At 51.5% G+C, this 18,935-nt stretch overlaps 1 protein-coding gene across 6 annotated transcripts in view; it reads left to right on the top strand.

Moving 5' to 3' along the window:
• The window catches only part of LOC100608824 (uncharacterized), a 57,071-nt gene extending 38,468 nt beyond the window's left edge, over positions 1 to 18,603 (top strand). For all 6 annotated transcript variants that reach the window (XM_063808314.1, XM_063808311.1, XM_063808312.1 and 3 more), the window contains 5 exons: positions 933 to 1,102; positions 5,690 to 5,796; positions 6,242 to 6,352; positions 16,902 to 17,019; positions 17,345 to 18,603. In XM_063808314.1, coding sequence (XP_063664384.1) covers positions 933 to 1,102; positions 5,690 to 5,796; positions 6,242 to 6,352; positions 16,902 to 17,019; positions 17,345 to 17,373 — 535 coding nt within the window. In that variant the 3' untranslated portion in view covers positions 17,374 to 18,603. The remainder of the gene's footprint in view (positions 1 to 932; positions 1,103 to 5,689; positions 5,797 to 6,241; positions 6,353 to 16,901; positions 17,020 to 17,344) is intronic.
• The last annotated feature ends 332 nt before the right edge of the window (positions 18,604 to 18,935 follow it).

Here is an 18,935-nt window from a genome sequence, read left to right on the forward strand (position 1 = left end):
TGGTGGGCTGGTCAGAAACATGCAGTAACTTGGGGCAGTTACCAAGTGGCCAAGCGTGCACTGCTGGGCTGTGTGAGCTTGGGCCAGCTCAGGCCCTCTCTGGGCCCTGCCTTTCTGGGCTGTTCAGGTGGTTCCTTGGGCCTGGGGTGCTAATGTTTCTGGATGGGCAGCAGAACCAGTCTGCACTCAGGGCCCCAGGCCATGTTCCCGGAACACACCTTTGGCATTGACAGCAGCGTGTGGTGAGGCCCCTTAGGCTGGGTTCTGGTCTAGTGCCAGGGGCGCCACTATCCACCGCCTCCAGAGCCATCTCTGCGACACTGGCTGTGCGTTCAGATGTTCTGAACAGGGACAGGGAGAGCCAGAGAGGGAACCAGCCTGGGGCTCACTGGAGGGGTTCGTGGGCAGACAGCGCCCTTTGGAGGGAACCGAGCCTGGGACGTGGGAACCCTATTCCCCGGCTCACAACACCTCCCACCCGGGGCCCTCCCAGGGCTGCATGAAGTTTAGTCACCTGGTGACAGGCTGAGTTACCGTGCAGAGTCACTGTGTGCCTCCTTGCTGCTGTGACGTCAGCCTCCCCATCCTCCTGGCTAGGCTGGGCCTCTGTGAGAGGCCTGCCTGTCCTGCACCCTGTGTAGATGCCTTCCACTGTCCCCCAGGGCTGCTGGGCACCCCCTGGCTGGCCTCTTGTCCCCTCTGGGACTAGGTAAGCTTATGGGTTCTCTGGCAGCTCCTGCTCCTTCCCTGCCTCTGCTCCTCCTTGGAGGCGCCCACTCCCAGGACTGGACAGCATGCACACGTTCTGGGAGGAGGGAAGGAGACACTGGGCTTGTGTTTCTGAGGCCCGACTTTAGACTGTGCTCTGTTGGGGAGGTGCCAGGGAGTGTCTGAGGCTGGGCCTGACCCTGCTCATTGCCCCGTGGATGCAGCAGAGCCATGAAGATGAAGTTAGTGGTGCTGGGTCTGCTGGCTGTGGTCCTGGTGCTGGTCATTGTTGGCCTCTGTCTCTGGCTGCCCTTGGCCTCCAAGGAACCTGACAACCATGTGTACGCAAGGGCTGTGCAGCTGCGGATGCCAAGCACTGTTCAGAGATTGGGAGGTAAGCAGGGCAGGGCATGGGGGCATGGGCCCTGGAAACTGGGCAAGTGGACCTTGGCAATACCTTAGCCTCTCTGAGACTCAGTTTCCCCACATGTAAGCAGGCTGCCTGGGCATGGGGTGTCCGAGGTGCATAGAGCCACCTGTTCTTTGCTTGGACTGTCTCAGTAGCCTCTGGGTAGGGGACGGTGACCCCGAGAGCAGGGTGTGGGTCTCCTAGAGCCCAACAGGGCCCTTTTTTTCAGTTCTAAACTGCACTTTCAGTTTATGCACTTTTCAGTGGATAAACTGCACTGTTTTGTTGTTTGGTTGTTATTTTTACTTGTTTCTCTTTTTATTTTTAGTTATTTATTTATTGTGAGATGGAGTCTCGCTCTTTCGCCCAGGCTGGAGTGCAGTGGCGAGATCTCAGCTCACTGCAACCTCCATCTCCCGGGTTCAAGTGATTCTTATGCCTCAGCCTCCCAAGTAGCTGGGATTACAGGCATGTAGCACCATGCACAGGTATTTTTTTTTTTCCCGAGACAGTGTCTCGCTGTGTCACCCAGGCTGGAGTGCAGTGGCGTGATCTCACCTCACTGCAGCCTCCACCTTCCAGGTTCAAGTGATTCTCCTGCCTCAGCCTCCTGAGTAGCTGGGATTACAGGCATGCATCACCACACCCGGCTAATTTTTGTATTTTTAGTAGCGATGGGGTTTCACTATATTGATCAGGCTGGTCTTGAACTCCTGACCTCAGGTGATTCACCCGCCTTGGCGTCCCAAAGTGCTGGGATTACAGGCATGAGCCGCCACACCCAGCCGACTTTTATCTTTTTAGTAGAGACGGGGTTTCATCCTGTTGGCCAGGCTGGTCTTGAACTCCTGACCTTAATTGATCCACTTGCCTCAGCCTCCCAAAGTGCTGGGATTACAGGCATGAGCTACCGCACCTGGCCTTTAGTGATGATTTCTGAGATCTTGGTGCGCTCATCACCCAAGCAGTGTACACTGTACCTAGTGTGTAGTCTTTTATCCTTCATCACCCTCCCCTCCCACTCTTCCCCTTGAGTACCCAGAGTCCATTATATCATCCTTTTTTTTTTTTTTTTTTTTTTTGAGATGGAGTCTCACTCTGTTGCCTAGGCTGGAGTGCAATGGTGTGGTCTCAGCTCACTGCAACCTTCTCCACCTCCTGAGTTCAAGTGATTCTCCTACCTCAGCCTTCCACTAGCTGGCATTACAGGCACCCACCACCATGCTTGGCTAAATTTTTTTGATATTATTCATAAAGCCAGGGTTTCACCTTGTTGGCCAGGCTGGTCTTGTACTTCTGACCTCAGGTGATCTGCCTGCCTTGGCCTCCCAAAGTGCTGGGATTACAGGCATGAGCCAGCATGCTGGACCCCATTATATCATTCTTTTTTTTTTTTTTTTGAGATGGAGTTTTGCTCTTGTCATTTAGGCTGGAGTGGGGTGCAATGGTGCAGTCTTGGCTCACTGCAACCTCCACCTCCCGGTTCAAGAGGTTCTCCTGCCTCAGCCTCCCGAGTAGCTGGGACTACCCACGTGTGCCACCATGCCCAGCTAATTTTTCTGTTATTAGTAGAGACGGGATTTCACCATGTTCTTCAGACTGGTCTCAAACTCCTGACCTTAGGTGATCCACCTGCCTCAGCCTCCCAAAGTGCTGGGATTACAGGCATGAGCCACCGCGCCCAGCCCGTTATATCATTCTTATGTCTTTGCATCCTCATAGCTTAGCTTTGGTATAAAACTGTTTTGGAATTATCATCCTTGGCTACTAGGATCAGTGATAAGGGTGACACTAGACTGAGGCTGGACAGGCCACTCCTGGGCAGATGTCTTTGCAGAAGTATTTTTTGTGTAAGGTTGTGATGGCCTTTGTGTAATGTTGTGAGTTGTGTTTTTGAGGCAGGGTCTTGCTCTATCACCTGGGCTGGAGTGCAGTGGCACTGTCAAGGCTCACTGTAGCCCCAACCTGCTGGACTGAAGCAATCCTCTCACCTCAATCCTCTCATCTCAGCCTCCCAAAGTGCTGGGATTACAGGCATGAGCCACTATACCCAGCCGAGAATGGGGCACTTGTGCAGGAGAGTCCTCTCTTCATGGCCTTTCCCTGGCTCTATTTTTCAGAGTTGATTTTTGTTTTTTTGTTTTGTTTTGTTTTGAGATGGAGTCTCGCTCTGTTGCACAGGCTGGAGTGCAGTGGCAGAATCTCGGCTCACTGCAACCTCTGCCTCCTGGGTTCAAGCGATTCTCCCACCTCAGCCTCCCCAGTAGCTGGGATTACAGGCACCCACCATCATGCCTGGATAACCTGGATAACTTTTGTATTTTTGTAGAGATGGGGTTTCACCATGTTGGTCAGGCTGGTCTTGAACTCCTGACATCAGGTGATCCACCCACCTCAGCCTCCCAAAGTGCTGGGACTACAGGTGTGAGCCACCGTGCCTGGCCGCAGCTCTATTTTGACAATTTTCACAGCCTCTTCCCACTTCCGGTGGCTGCCAGCATTCCTTGGCTTGTGGCTGCCTCACTCCAGTCTCTGTCTCCATGGTCATACTGGTTTCTCCTCTGCTGTGTATCCTCTCCTCTGTGTGTCTGTCTTACAAGGACACTGTGGTCACATTCAGGGCACATCTAGATAATCCAGGATCATCTCCTCCTCTCAAAATCTTTAACATACTTTAGGCCAGGTGCGGTGGCTCATGCCTGTAATCCCAGCACTTTGGGAGGCTAAGGAGGGTGGATCACTTGAGGTCAGGAGTTGGAGAACAGCCTGGCCAACACAGTAAAACACCATCTCTACTAAAAATACAAAAATTAGCCAGGCATAGTGGTGCATGCTTGTAGTCCTAGCTACTCAGGAGGCTGAGGCAGGAGAATCGCTTCAACCTGGGAGGTGGAGTTTGCAGTGAGCCGAGATCGTGCCACACACTCCAGCCTGGATGATAGAGCAAGACTCCCTCTCAAAAAACAACAACAACAACAACAAAACACACACACACACGCAAAAGGCCGGGCATGGTGGCTCATGCCTGTGATCCCAGCACTTTGAGAGGCAAAGGCAGGCAGATCACTTGAGGCCAGGAGTTTGAGGTCAGCCTGAACAATATGGTGAAACCTCGTCCCTACTAAAAATACAAAAAAATTAGCTGGGCATGGTGGCGAACGCCTGTAGTCTCAGGGGACTGTGGCACAAGAATCACTGGAACCTGGGAGGCGGAGGTTGCAGTGAGCTGAGACACGCCGTTGCACTCCAGCCTGGGCAACAGAGTGAGGCTCTGTCTCAAAAAAAAAAAAAAAAAAATCTTTAACATACTTTTCCACTTAAGGTATTAGTCACTCTTGTGCTGTATAAGGTAATATCCACAGGTTTTGGGAATTAGGATGCGGGTGGATCTTTCTGGGGCGGGGGGCAACTTTCAACCCATAGGGTGACCCCAACCTGTGTCCCAACCCCTCTCCAGGGTTCAACTTCTCAGCAGAGTCTGTGGCCAGGCCTGAAGGGAGGGTGAACATGTACCACCACCTTGTGGAGACGCTCAAGTTTGTCAGGGGCAGAGGTGGAGGCTGGGGGACCCTCTAAGCCACCTGAAGCTCCAGGTGAGGTTGCTGAGGTTGCCGGGCTGGTGGGCCGTCCTCCTCCCTGGCTCAGGACTTGGCATGAAACGAGGGTCAGGCCTGGTAGGGGGAAGTTGGAGGGATATGTATGTGGTTCTAGGCCAGGGCAGGACTGAAAGGGATCCTGGGGTGGCAGGTACAGGAGTCAGGTGCAGGAGTGGCACCATATCTCAAAGGACCTGGAGGGTGAGCAGAGTCTAGACCTAGCCTGGGCTTGAGGGAGGCCTGGCCACAAGGTAGAGGACAGACTGGAGGTGGCCCCCATGGGGGCTGATCTCATCCTGCCCTTGGTTCTGCGGATCCTGCCTGGCCCTCACTGACTGACCCTGCCGCCTGCCCACCCACCCCAGAATGCCTCCTGGGACCTGCTGGGGGAGACCCTGGCCCAGCTCATCTGTTGATTGATGGCCGGGGGAACCACCAGCTCAGCCACTACAGCTTGGCCGGGGCTTGGGGCCACGGGACAGGCATGTCCCATGTGTCTGTGCTGAAGGAGGATGTCAGCGCCGTGGCTGCCACCAGCATCATCAACACACCGTGTGCGGGTGTGGGGGGGAAGGTGGATGGCTTCATTCCTCCTCTCCTAGACCTGCACTCCCCCAGCCCCATGTCCCCTCACTTGTCCCCATAAGGCAGCACCTTGCTTTTGCCCTTTTTCTCCTCCTCTATTTCAAAAGAGGCTCCCACCCCTCACATCGCTGGCTGGAAAGGCTGCTGCTGGGGTGGCCCTGAGCCAAGATTTACCTGGGAATGGGAGGCCTCACTCAGAAGGGTGCCCTGATGTGGGGGCACAGGTGGGTCTTTGGGGACCCCTCCTGGGTGGTGCCAGGGAGAGAATAGCGGCTTCAGCATGCTTCGGGGCAGCTGTAAAACGAGGGGGTCCTGCAAAGCGTGCAGGGTAAGTGGTGTGTGGTGGGAGCCCCGGGTCCTAGCCCAGGCTCTTCTGCCTCCACGGCTGCAGCTTTGGAGCGATGGTGTATTCACCACGGACAGGCATCATCCTCAACAACGAGCTCCTGGACTTATGCGAGCGATGCCCCCGGGGTTCCGGCACCACCCCCTCACCTGGTGAGAACAAGGCTTCCCACCCGGGGTGCACAAGGGCCCCCCACCAGGGGAGAGGAGGGAGGGGGCTGGGCTGGGGCTGCATGCTAACCCCTGGATGGGTCACTGCACTCGCCAAGACGCTGTTTGCTCAGCAGTGAGTGGAGACAGGGTGGGTGGAGCTCCCGGAAGGTGCTGGCCCCCAGTTCCAGGTGAGCGTACCCCATCCATGGTGCCCTCTGTCTTGATCAACAAAGCCCAGGGGTTGAAGCTAGTGATTGGCGGGGCTGGCGGGGCTGGCGGGGAGCTCATTGTCTCTGCCGTGGCCCAGGTGAGTCTGGGGCTCCTGGCTCAAGTGTCTCCTCTCTGGGCGGCATACTGTCTGACTCTCTCTGAAGTGGGGATGTGAGGGCTGATGTAGGGTAGCAGGGTGCCCCCTTTCTCCCTGCAACCCTCCTCTCTCCCCCAGGCCATCATGAACAAGCTGTGGCTTGGCTTTGACCTGAGAGCGGCCATTGCAGCCCCCATCCTGCATGTCAACAGCAAGGGCTGTGTGGAGTACGAGCCCAACTTCAGCCAGGTGAGGCTGAGGTCCGAGGTGGATGCCTAGGGCAGAGCCCACTCCCCAAGTCCGTGCTGCTCAAAGCCACCTGGGAGGAACTCAGTCACTGAGATTCTTAGGCCAGGTACACTTCAACTTTGGGGGCCATAGGAGTTGGGGACCTTGATGGGTGAGGCTGTCAGTGGCCTCCAGGCCAGTTCTGTGGCCTCTAAGACAGAGAGCAGGGTGTTGTCTATGCTGCTCCCAGGCTGAGGATCTCAGCACCTTGGTCTCTGGTCTGTGGTTGATGCCATTTTTCAGAAGTGAGTTTTCCTGGCTGTCTTTTTCCTTGTGTGATTTGTAACTTATATTTGCAACTTTATTTGTAAAAGAGGTTGTTTTTCCTGTGGCAGTCTGTAAAGTGATTTTCTTCTGGGGCACTAGGGCATTGGTGGTAATTTTTACTCTGTCTCTGTCTCTGTCTCTCTCTCTCTCTCTCTCTCTCTCTCTCTCTCTCTCTCTCTCTATATATATATATATAATTTTTTTTTTTTTGAGACAGCATCTCAATCTGTTGCCCAGGCTGGAGTGCAGTGTTGCGATCACAGCTCACTACAGCCTTGACTTCCTGGGCTGAAGTGATCCTTCCTCCTCAGGCTCCCAAGGAGCTAGGACTACAGGTGTGTGCCACCGCACCTGGATAGTTTTCCTTTTTGTGTTTTTCATAGAGACAGGGTCTCTCACCATGTTGCCTAGGCTGGTCTTGAACTCCTGAGCTCAAGCAATCTTCCCACCTTGGCCTCCCAAAATGCTGGGATTATAGGCGTGAGCCACCATGCCCAGCCTACAAACATTTTTTTGATTCCCCACAGAAGCCCATGGTGCAGCTCCAGGGGCTGAATTCTCCTGGCTGACTCCCTCTCCATCCTTAGACAGAGACTCAGCTTCCTCAGAGCATCTTTGGGTTGATGGATGCCCTTTGTTAGGATCTATTTAAAAGATTGATAGCGGCCGGGCGTGGTGGCTCATGCCTGTAATCCCAGCACTTTGGGAGGCAGAGGTGGGTGGATCACGAGGTCAGGAGTTCGAGACCAGCCTGGCCAATATGGTTAAACTTCGTCTCTACTAAAAATACAAAAAAATTAGCTGGGCATGGTGGCACATGCCTGTAGTCCCAGATACTCAGGAGGTTGAGGCAGGAGAATCACTGGAACCCAGGAGGCAGAGGGGGCAATGAGCCGAGATTGTGTCACTGACTCTAGCCTAGGCAACAGAACGAGACTGCATCTCAAAAAAAAAAACAAACAAAAAAAATCACACAATTTATAAATTGCGAAAGGAGTCTTTTTTTATTCTTTCTTTCTTTCTTTCTTTGCTTTTTTTTTTTTTTTTTTTTGAGACAGGGTTTGCTCTGTCATTCAGCTGGAGTGCAGTGGTGCAATCACGGCTCACTGCACCCTTAACCTCCTGGGCTCAAGCCATCCTCCTGCCTCAGCCTCCCAAGTAGTTGGGACTACAGATGTGCAACATCACACCTGGCCAATTTTTAAAATTTCTTGTAGAGACAGGGCCTCGCTATGTTGCTCAGGCTGGTCTTGAACTCCTGGTCTCAAGCCATCCTCCCTCCTTGGCCTCCCAAAGTGCTGGGATTACAGGCTTGAGCCACTATCCCTGACAGGATTTATTCATTTTTTTTCTCCAACTTGTATTTTAAGTTCAGGGGTCCATGTGCAGGATGTGCAGGTTTATTAAATAGATAAACATGTGCCTTTGTGGTTTGCTGCACAGATTAACCCATCACCTAGGTATTAAGCCCAGCGTCCATTAGCTATTCTTCCTGAAGCTCTCCCCCATCCCCTGACTTACTTTCCTTCCTTCCTTCCTTTCCTCCTTTCCTTCCTTCTTTCCTTCTTTTCTTTTCTTCCTTCCTTCCTTTCTTTTCTCTTTTTTTCAGAGTCTCACTCTGTTGCCCAGGCTGCAGTGCAGTGGCACGATCTCAGCTCACTGCAACTTCTGCCTCCCAGGTTCAAGCAATTCTCCTGCCTCAGCCTCCCAAGTAGCTAAAATTACAGGGATGTGCCACCACACCTGCCTCATTTTGTGTTTTTAGTAGAGACGGGGTTTCACCATGTGGCCAGGCTGGTCTTAAAATCCTGGCCTCAAGTGATCCGCCTGCCTTGGCCTCCCAAAGTGCTGGGATTACAGGTGTGAGCCACAGTGGCACTTTTATAAAGGGTTACAGCCTGCAGGGTGGCCATCCGCCACTTTCAAAAGCATAGCCTCTGGCAGAAACCAGAGATAGGTTCATCTAAGGAGGAGAGAGGTTGGGGCAGGAGCTGTATGCTGAAGGGGTTGGCTAAACATAAATATTCAACAGATTACAGAAACAGCTGTGAATATTCATGAAGGTGGAACTGACACGTATTGAACAAACATGCATGTAACATAGGACCCATGTTCGCCGCTGGTTGTTGACAGTGGAGACTTAACATTAAAATGTATTACAAGGCTGGCCCAGTGGCTCATGCCTGTAATCCCAGCACTTTGGGAGGCCGAGGCGGGTGGATCACCTGTCAGGAGTTCAAGACCAGCCTGGCCAACATGGAGAAACCCCAACCCTACTAAAAATGTAAAAATTAGCCGGGTGCGGTGGTGGGCACCTGTAATCCCAGCTACTCAGAAAACCAAGGCAGGAGAATTGCTTGAACTCAGGAGGTGGATGTTGCAGTGAGCCGAGATGGTGCCACTGCACTCTAGCCTGGGTGACAGAGCGAGACTCCATCTAAAAAAAAAAACCAAAATAAAATGTATTACAATTAGGCCCCATCTGTCAAAACATCTTTTCAGGGCCTGAAGGCCTGCAAGTGAGCAGCCTCTGAAAACCAACCAGAGCCAGTTCATGGTCAATGGTCTCTTGTCAGGAGAAAGTTAATTAAATTGATCTCTTGTCCAGTCAGAGCTGCAGTTATGGCTGGAAGAACAGGGGGTCAGTAAGTCGGCATCTGTGAGCTGGATGAGCTGCAAAGTGTATTAATGTTGCTTCAGGCCGGTGCTTGGTTAGCTGCTGGAGAAAAAGGAAAGCCTCATTGCTGTTAGAACATAGTTTATTCTTTAAGTGCAGGGTCCATGAATTAACCCCTGCCTGGCTTGGCCTTGGGTCCTCTTTATAATTTGGTATCTTATTGCTACAGAGTCTGTTCTGTCATTTTTTTGAGACAGGGTCTGGCTCTGTCACCCAGGCTGGAATGCAGTGGCACGATCTTGGCTCACTGCAGCCTTTGCCTCCCTGGCTTAAGCTATCTTCTCAACTCAGCTTCTCAGGTAGCTGGGACTACAGGCACAAACCACCATGCACGCTGCCATGCACAGCTAATTTTTTTTTTTTTTTTTTTTTTTTTTTTGAGACAGGGTCTCACTTTTTCACCCAAGCTGGTGTGAAATGGTGCAGTCTCAGTCCACTGCAGCCTCGACCTCCTGGGCTCAAGCAATCCTCCCACCTCAGGCCCCCAAGTAGCTGGAGTACAGGTGTGCATCATGACGCCTGGCTGATTTTTTGCTTTTTTTGTAAAGACGGTGTTTCACCATGTTGTCCAGGCTGGTCTCAAACTCCTGGCTTCAAGCAATCCTCCTGCTTTGGCGTCCCAAAGTGCTGGGATTACAGGCATGAGTCACTGCGCTTGGCCCTCATCCATGTTTTGAATGAAATGATTCTTTGTTTTAGGGGGATGTCCCCACACTGTAGGATGTTGAGCAGCATCCCGTGCCTCAGCCTGTGTGATGCAGTTGCACTCCCCACCACACACACCCACTCATGACAACCAAACCTGTCTCAAGACAGTGCCACATCCCCCCTGGTAGAGAATGGCCGCTCTAAACCAACAGGCCCCTAACTTCCATAAACAGCTTTGCCAGCTGCAGGGCGGGTACATGGCACTCTCTGGGGATCTCACTAGAGGGATCTGGGACTCCTGCCCCTCAACTGGTTCCTGGGAACATCGGCTGTTCCTCCATCACCCCAAATGTGCCACAGAGGTTGTTTTAGTCTGCCTGGGCTGCCATAAAAATACTGGAAAGTTGGGGGCTTATAGCATTTTCCAGAAATTTATTGCTCACAGCTCTGGAGGCTGGGAAGTCCAAGTTCAAGGTGCTGGCAGATTTGATGTCCTGTGAGGGCCCATGTCCTCATATATGGCACCTTCTAACTGACATAGTGGAAGAAGCTAGCTAGCTCTCTGGGGTCTCTTTTATTTAATTACTTTAGAGACAGGGTCTCACTCTGTCACCAAGGATGGAGTACAATGGCATGATCATAGCTCACTCCTGTACCCAAGAGATCTGCCTGCCTCAGCCTCCTCAGTAGCTGGGACTACAGGTGCAGCCCACTATGCCTGGCTTCTCGGGTCTCTTTTATAGGGTGCTAATCCCATTCATGAGGGCTCTACCCTCATGACCTAACCACATCCCAAAGGCCACACCTGCTAATACTATCACATTGGTGATTAGCTTTCAACATGTAAATTTTGGGGGCATAGTGGGTCCACCTGGATAGTCCAGGATAATCTCCCCATCTCAAATTCCTTAATTGAATCACATCTTCACTTTTGCCACATAAGGTCTAATCTTGGGTTCTAGGGATTGGGACATGGACGTATTTGGAGGTTGTATGTGGGAAAGGGGCTGGATGGGGCTAATTCCTAATCTGGGCTTGACTGCGTGTCTGGAAGAGGTGGTCTGGCAGACTAGGAGGAAGGTCTGGGAGCAAAACGTGGCTCACTTTGAAATGAGGGGGCAAAGCCGGCCCACCACTTGGGCAGACCTGCCGTCATCACCGACTCTCGTGGGCCGCTGCCAGAATTCAGGCAGACGCAAGACCACCAGCTTCTCCTGGGATCTGGCTTTGGGAGGCAGTGGAAGACAGATCTTTGAAAGCAGCACGGCTGGGTCAGGGGTCCAGGGAGCAGAACTGGTGGGTTTAGAGAGAAGGGAGTCTCTGGAGTGCTTCAGTGTGGTGGGATCCAGAGGCTGAACTCACACCGTCAGGGCCCTCCGTGCGGTAGCCTCCCGCTAGATAGGCTCCCAGGCCATGATCCCAATGGCTTCAGCTGAACTTCACACCCTGCAGGGTGACAAAGCTTCTCCCCCTGCAGTTTAACCAAAGTCCCAGATCCAGCTCTCAATGAGGCCCCTCTGAGCAGTCTTCATGGGCAGGGGAGGGCTGAGGAGAAGTGGTTGGCTCAGGTCTGTGGGGCCACCTTGAGAGCTGTTGGTAGCAGCCACCTGTCCCAAACCCTGTGGGCCAAAAAGGAAAAGGGAACCAAAGGAGGGGGAGGCTGCTAGGCATAAACCTCAGGTGCCCCACGGTGGGAACCTGGCTCTGTGTTCCCAGACCACACCTGTGCCTGGGCCGGGGTGCTGGGAGGCTGCCTGGAGCTTGCTTGGGAAGGCCTGGCCAGTCTCTCCCATCAGTGCTCCCAGTGGCACCCACAGAGCATGATAACTTTGTCCCTGTGTATCGGGGAGAGGAAAAGGGGTTCCTGTTCCCCCCAGCAGGGGTGCAACCCTGGCTCCATGGTGCCCGATTCTGACTCACCTGCAGAGTGAGGGTGCACTCCCTGGACCCTTGGCCACCCTGGGACTGCCACCCACCCAGTGAAAGCTCGTTCACCACTTGTGAACTGATGGATCTCCATGTCGGCTTTGGCCGAGCTGTCTGGAGTCTCAGACCCACATACACGAGCAACCACCTCCAGAGCATCTGGACAAAGTGCACAGGCACCTTGGACTCAATATGCCAAGTGGAAGTCGACCCTGAGGCAGCTGGAAGCTCTGCGGTGCCTGCCTCGTGTCCCTCGTATGCTACTGGTAGAACCCCGCCTCTCCCCTCCAGCTGTGTGGTTCAGCCCTGACTCCACCTCCTTATCTCTTTTCTGTCTTTTTGCTGCTGGCACCACCACAGTCTACTCCCCACTCCTAATGCAATAAGCTTTGGAAAATGCACATCTGACCCTGCCTGGAGGTAGTGCGGAGACTTCCTTGGTTCCTGAGGGCCCTGGAGGAAGCCCATTCCTCTCCCTCCCTGCTTATCCCACCCTGGGGGACTTGCCCAGGTCCTGCCCCCACATCCATTCTGCACCACCAGCCGTGCCAGCCAATATGCATTCCCAGCCCAGCCAGAGACTCTTACAGCTGGCTCTTGAAACATCTTGTTACACAGAGGAAATCAACACCAAAAGGGTGGCATCTTCAAGTAACACTGTAATCAGCACAGGTCAGACCCTACAGGGTACAGCTAATGAAGGGCTCAGAGGAAAATTCATCGCTTAAATAGTTACATAGAAAATAAGAATCAAGGCCCGGCGTGGTGGCTCACGCCCGTAATCCCAACACTTTGGGAGGCGGAGGCGGGCAGATCACATGAGGTCGGGAGTTTGAGATGAGCCTGACCAACATGGAGAAACCCTATCTCTACTAAAAATACAAAATTAGCCGGACGTGGTGGCGCATGCCTGTAATCCCAGTTGCTTGGGAGGCTGAGGCAGGAGAATTGCTTGAACCTGGGAGGCGGAGGTTGTGGTGAGCTGAGATCGTGCCATTGCACTCCAGCCTGGGCAACAAGAGTGAAACTCCATCTCGGCTGGGCGTGGTGGCTCACGCCTGTAATCCCAGCACTTTGGGAGGCCGAGGTGGGCGGAGCACGAGGTCAGGAGTTCGAAACCAGCCCGGCCAACCTGATGAAACCCCATCTCCACTAAAAATACAAAAATTAGCTGGGCGTGGTGGTGCGCACCTCTAATCCCAGCTACTGGGGAGGCTGAAGCAGGAGAATGGCTTCATTGAACCCAGGAGGCAGAGGTTGCAGTGAGCTGAGATTGTGTCACTGCGCTCCAGCCTGGGTGACAAGCAAGACTCCGTCTCAAAAAAAAAAAAAAAAAAAAAAAAAAAAAGAAACTCTGTCTCAAGAAAAAAAAAAAAAAGAAAAAAAAAGAAAATAAGTACCAAAATATATAGGCCGGGTACGGTGGCTCACACCTGCAATCCCAGCACTTTGGGAGGCCAAGGTAGGTGGATTACTTGAGGTCAGGAGTTCAAGAACAGCCTGGCCAACATGGTGAAACCTTGTCTCTACTAAAAATACAAAAAAATTAGCCAGGTATGGTGGCGGGCATCTGTGATCTCAGCTGATTGGGAGGCTGAGGCAGGAGAATTGCTTGAACCTGGAAGGCAGAGGTTGTATTGAGCTGAGATCGCACCACTGCACTCCAGCCTGGGTGACAGAGCAAGACTCCGTCTCAAAAACAAACAGGCGGGGCGTGGTGGCTCACACCTGTAATCCTAGCACTTTGGGAGGCCGAGGCAGGCAGATCACGAGGTCGGGAGTTCGAGATCAGCCTGGCCAGCATGGTTAAATCCTGTCTCTACTAAAAATACAGCAACCGAGTGATCACTTGAGCCAAGGAGTTCAAAACCAGCCTGGGCAACATAGTAAGACCCCATCTCCAAAAATAAATAAATCAATAATCAAATAAAATATGAAGTAGTGTTTACAGAAAGAGAATATCTTTGTGACTTCAGAGTAGGCAAATGTTTCTCTTTTTTTAATTCTGTTTTTTTATTTTGTTGCATACCAAAAATTTTTCTTAAACAGTACACAAAAACTACTACAGAAGAAAAAAAACAATAAATTGGACTATATGAAAATTAAGAAATTCTATTCAACAAAAGACATCACTGAAACAGTGAAAAGGCAACTCAGAATGGGTGAATATTTGCAGAATCGCTTGAACCCAGCAGAGGTTTCAGTGAGCTGAGATTGCACCAGTACAACTCTAGACAGAAAATGCTTGTGCCATTTAACCAGCCGATCTACTTGTGTGAATTTCTCCTCCAGGTTAACCTGAACTTATTTACACGGTACAACAGTGTTTAAAGAAGCAAAAGGCTGAGCACAGCTTCAGTGTCCCCTAGCCAGAGGCTAGTTCCCTGAATTGTTTAGATTTTTTTTTCATCTTGCACACACAGTATTTATTTTCCACACTAATGGAAAATGAAAAAGGTAAGGCCATCTTTTTATACCTATGCCTCTGGTGTATTGTTACAGGGACTGTCGACCTAAAGAAAGAAACTGAGGCAAAATTAATATAGCTTATTTGAGCCAAGGTTGAGAACAGTTGCCCCAGACACACTTCCAAGTTGCTTGGGGAGTGCTTCATTTGACCTTTGTTACAAGCAGTTTTTTTTTTTTAGAGAGATGGTGTTGCCCCATCTGTATGTTGCCCAGTCTGGCCTCCAGTTTCTGAACTCAAGTTTTCCTCCCAACTCAGCCTCCTAAATTCCTGGGATTACAGGCGTGAGCCACCATGCCTGGCCCAAAAGCAGGTTTTTTTTGTTTTGTTTTTGTTTTTTTGAGACGGAGTTTCGCTCTGTCTCCCAGGCTGGAGTGCAGTGGCGCAATCTCCGCTTACTGCAACCTCTGCCTCCTGGGCTCTGCCTCAGCCTCCCGAGTAGCTTACAGGCGCCCACCACCACGCCCAGCTAATTTTTTGTATTTTTTAGTAGAGATGGGGTTTCACCATCTTGGCCAGACTGATCTTGAACTCCTGACCTCGTGATCCACCCACCTTGGCCTCCCAAAGTGCTGGGATTACAGACATGAGCCACTGTGCCTGGCCCCAAAAGCAGTTTTTTTTAAAGGCAAAAGAGGTTAAGGAGGCCAGGCATGGTGGCACACACCTGTAATCCCAGCACTTTGGGAGGCCGAAGCAGGCGGATCACCTGAGGTTGGGAGTTCAAGACCAGCCTGGCCAACATAGTGAAACCCCACTCTACTAACATACAAAATCAGTTGAGTGTGGTGGCCCATGCCCGTAATCCCAGCTACTTGGGAGGCTGAGGCAGAATCGCTTGAACCTGGGAGGCAGAGGTTTCGGTGAGCCAAGATTGCACCGTTGCACTCTAGCCTGGGCAACAAGAGCAAAATTAACGTCTCAAAAAAAAAAAAACAAAAAAATTAGCTGGGAGTGGTGGCACGCACCTATGGTCCCAGCTACTTGGGAGGCTGAGGCAGAAGAATCCCTTGAACCCAGGAGGTGGAGGCTACAATGAGCCAAGATCATGCCACTGCATTCCAGTCTGGGCGACAAAGCGAGATTCTGTCTCAAAAAAATAAATAAAAAATAAAAAAGAGCATAAGGAGTGGGCTGATACAAAGTTGCTTAGCAGGAATTGTCACTGGTTTATAGAGGTAATGTAACCGCACCATGAGTTCACCTTGCCAGCTGCCTGGAGAGAGCCTATTTATCAAGACAGGGGAATTGCAGTGGACAAAGAGAAATTCATGCAGAGTCGACTGGAGTTTTATCACTCAAGTCAGTCTCCCCAAGGATTCAGGGATCACAGTTTTTTGTTTTTTGCTTTTTGTTTTTTTGAGACGCTCACTGCAACCTCCACCTCCTGGGTTCAAGTGATTTTCATGCCTCAGCCTCCCGAGCAGCTGGGACTACAGGCGTGTGCCACCACACCTAGCTAATTATTGCGATTTTAGTAGAGATGAGGTTTCGCCGTATTGGCCAGGCTGGTCTTGAACTCCTGACCTCAAGTGATCCACCTGCTTCAGTCTCCCAAACTGCAGGGATTACTGACGTGAGCCTCGGTGCCGACCAAGGGGATCAGTTTTTAAAGGTAATTTGGCGGTAAGGGGCTTGGGAAGTGGGGAGTGCTGATTGGTCAGGTTGAAGATGGAATCACAGCGGGTAGAAGTGAGTTTTTCTTGCTGTCTTCTGTTCCTGGGTGCGATGGCAGAACTTGGTTGAACCAGATTAGCAGTCTGGGTGGTGTCACCTGATCCATGGAGTGCAGGGTCTGCAAAATATCTCAAGCACTGATCTTAAGTTTTACAATAGTGATGTTATCCCCAGGAGCAATTTGGGGAGGTTCAGACTCTTGGAGCCAGAGGCGGCATGACCCCTAAACTGTAATTTATTCCCCCACCCACCCACCCAGTCGGAGTCTTGCTCTGTCACCCAGGCTGGAGTGCAGTGGCGCAATCTCGGCTCGCTACAACCTCCGCCTCCCGGGTTCAAATGATTCTTTTGCTTCAACCTCCCAAGTAGCTGGGATTATGGGCACGTGTCACCATGCCCAGCTAATTTTTGTATTCTTAGTAGTGATGGGGTTTCACCATGTTGGCCAGGCTGGTCTCGAACTCTGGAGCTTGTGATCAGCTTGCCTCGGCCTCCTGAAGTGCTGGGATTACAGGCGTGAGCCACCGCACCTGGCCTAAATGGTAATTTTTAACCTTGTAGCTAACTTGTTAGTCCTGCAAATGCAGACTGGTCCCCAGGCAAGAAGGGGGTCTTTTCGGGGAAGGGCTGTTACCAGTTTTGTTTCAGAGTCAAAGCATGAACTGAGTTCCTTCCCAAGGTTAGTTCAGCCTACACCCAGGAATGAAGAAGGACAGCTTAAAGGTTAGAAGCAAGATGGAGTCGGTTACCTCTGATTTCTTTCACTGTCATAATTTCCTCAGTTATACTTTTGCAAAGGCAGTTTCAATGACATGGATTAGTGATTGGCTATACTTTTTTTTTTTTAGAGATCTCGCTCTGTTGCCTGGCCTGGAGTGCATGGTGCCATCACGGCTCATTGCAGCCTCAACTTCCAGGGCTCAAATGATCCTCTTGCCTCAGTCTCCCAAGTAGCTGCGATTACAGGTGCATGCTGCCATGGCTAAATGTGTGTGTGTGTGTGTGTGTGTGTGTGTGTGTGTGTGTGTGTGTGTGTGTGTAGGCAGGGTCCACTATGTTGCCCAGACTGGTCTCGAACTCCTGGCCTCAAGCGATCCCCTTACCTCCGTCTCCCAGAGCACTGGGATTACAGGTGTGAGCCACTGCTCCTTGTCTGGCTGGTTACTGTTGAACTATAGAGTATGAGTTATTGCTGGGGCTCAGAAACTGATACCCCAAAATATGGCACTGAACTGAAGAAGAAGCCACAAGGTCTCTCTGACTTCTCCCCGCCTCTGTGTCAATCTGTCAGCCGGAGCTCAGGATGAAGTTGTTCTCTGAAGTTCCTTATCTGCCTAAAGTCTGGACCTGCCAAAGAAGAAAACAATGAGCTCTGGTCCCTCCTGTGAGTCTTCCTTAACTGAACTCCTATCCCAGGAAGAAAGACTGAAATCCGTCAGCACACCTGGACAGACTTGTCACAATCTATTGTTTGCTCTTGAGGCCCAACAGACTTTGTCCCAGGCCACTGTATGGTTTTTTGTTTGTTCATTTGTTTGTTTGTTTGTTTTGAGATGGAGTCTTACTCTGTCGCCCAGGCTGAAGTGCAGTGGTGCAATCTAGGCTCACTGCAACCTCCGCCTCCCAGGTTCAAGCGATTCTCCTGCCTCAGCCTTCCAAGTAGCTGGGATTACAGGCATGCGCCACCACGCCCAGCTAATTTTTGTATTTTTAGTAAAGATGGGGTTTCACCATGTTGGCCAGGCTGGTCTCCATCTCCTGATCTCGTAATCCACCTGCCTCGCCCTCTGGAGTGCTGGGATTAGAGGCATGAGCCACCAAGCCAGACCCATTGTATGTTCTTTAAATCCATTAAATTATCCCCACCCAGTCCAGGGGCAGTGGCTCACGCCTGTAATCCCAGCACTTTGGGAGGCTGAGGCACATGGATCATCTAAGGTCAAGAGTTCAAGACCAGCCTGGCCAACATGGTGAAACGTCATCTCTGCTAAAAATACAAAAATTAGCTGGGCGTGGTGGCAGGCACCTGTGGTCCCAGCTACTCGGGAGGCTTAGGCAGGAGAATCGCTTGAACCCAGTAGACAGTGGTCGCAGTGAGCCGAGATTACACCACTACACTTCAGCCTGGGCAACAGAGGGAGACTCCGTCTTAAAATACAACAAACAAACAAAAAAATCCTCCCCACGCCAAATCATGTACTGTCCTCTTAAAATCATCCACACTCCCTATCTCCTGCCAGCCCTGGGTGATCAAGTGCCTGCTGTGGGCCAGACCTCTGCTAGGCCCATCAGGAGACCCCTCTCCTCAGGGTCCAGTGCTGCCGAGGAGGAGGGAGTGGCCAGTGTAGTGCCTTGTAGGAGTGGGAAGTCGGGGGGGGGCTTCCTGGAGGAGTCTGGCTCCGGCTGAGTATCAAAGGAAAGATTCCCATCTCCCTTTCCCCTAAGAAGCAGGGTGTATCAGCATCTTTATCCCACTGGGATATTCGGCAATGACTCTATGATTCTCCCCAATGCATGCTAATAACTTTGTATACCTTGTTTTCCAATTAATCTGCTTTTTGTGAGTTGATTTTTCCTTGAACCTTCAGAGGGTGAAGGGGAAGTTTTCCCTTGGCCCTACATTATGGTGTCCAGCATATGGCATTTTATGGCTACTTGACATCGGTTAGTCTAGAACCCTCCTAGCAAGTGGCGTCAAGGTGGGAGTGAGGCGTGACTGCTATGACACCCCATCGCATTTCAATGCCTCTCTGGGCCTGATAATTAAAGGGGGCTCTCATTCCTCAGATAAAAAGTTGCTTTTTGGTCAGGCGCAGTGGATCACGCCTGTAATCCCAGCATTCTGGGAGGCTGAAGCAGGAGGATTGCTTGGCCCCAGGAGT

This window comes from Pan troglodytes, chromosome 23, assembly GCF_028858775.2.
Source record: "Pan troglodytes isolate AG18354 chromosome 23, NHGRI_mPanTro3-v2.0_pri, whole genome shotgun sequence".
Lineage (NCBI taxonomy): Eukaryota > Metazoa > Chordata > Mammalia > Primates > Hominidae > Pan > Pan troglodytes.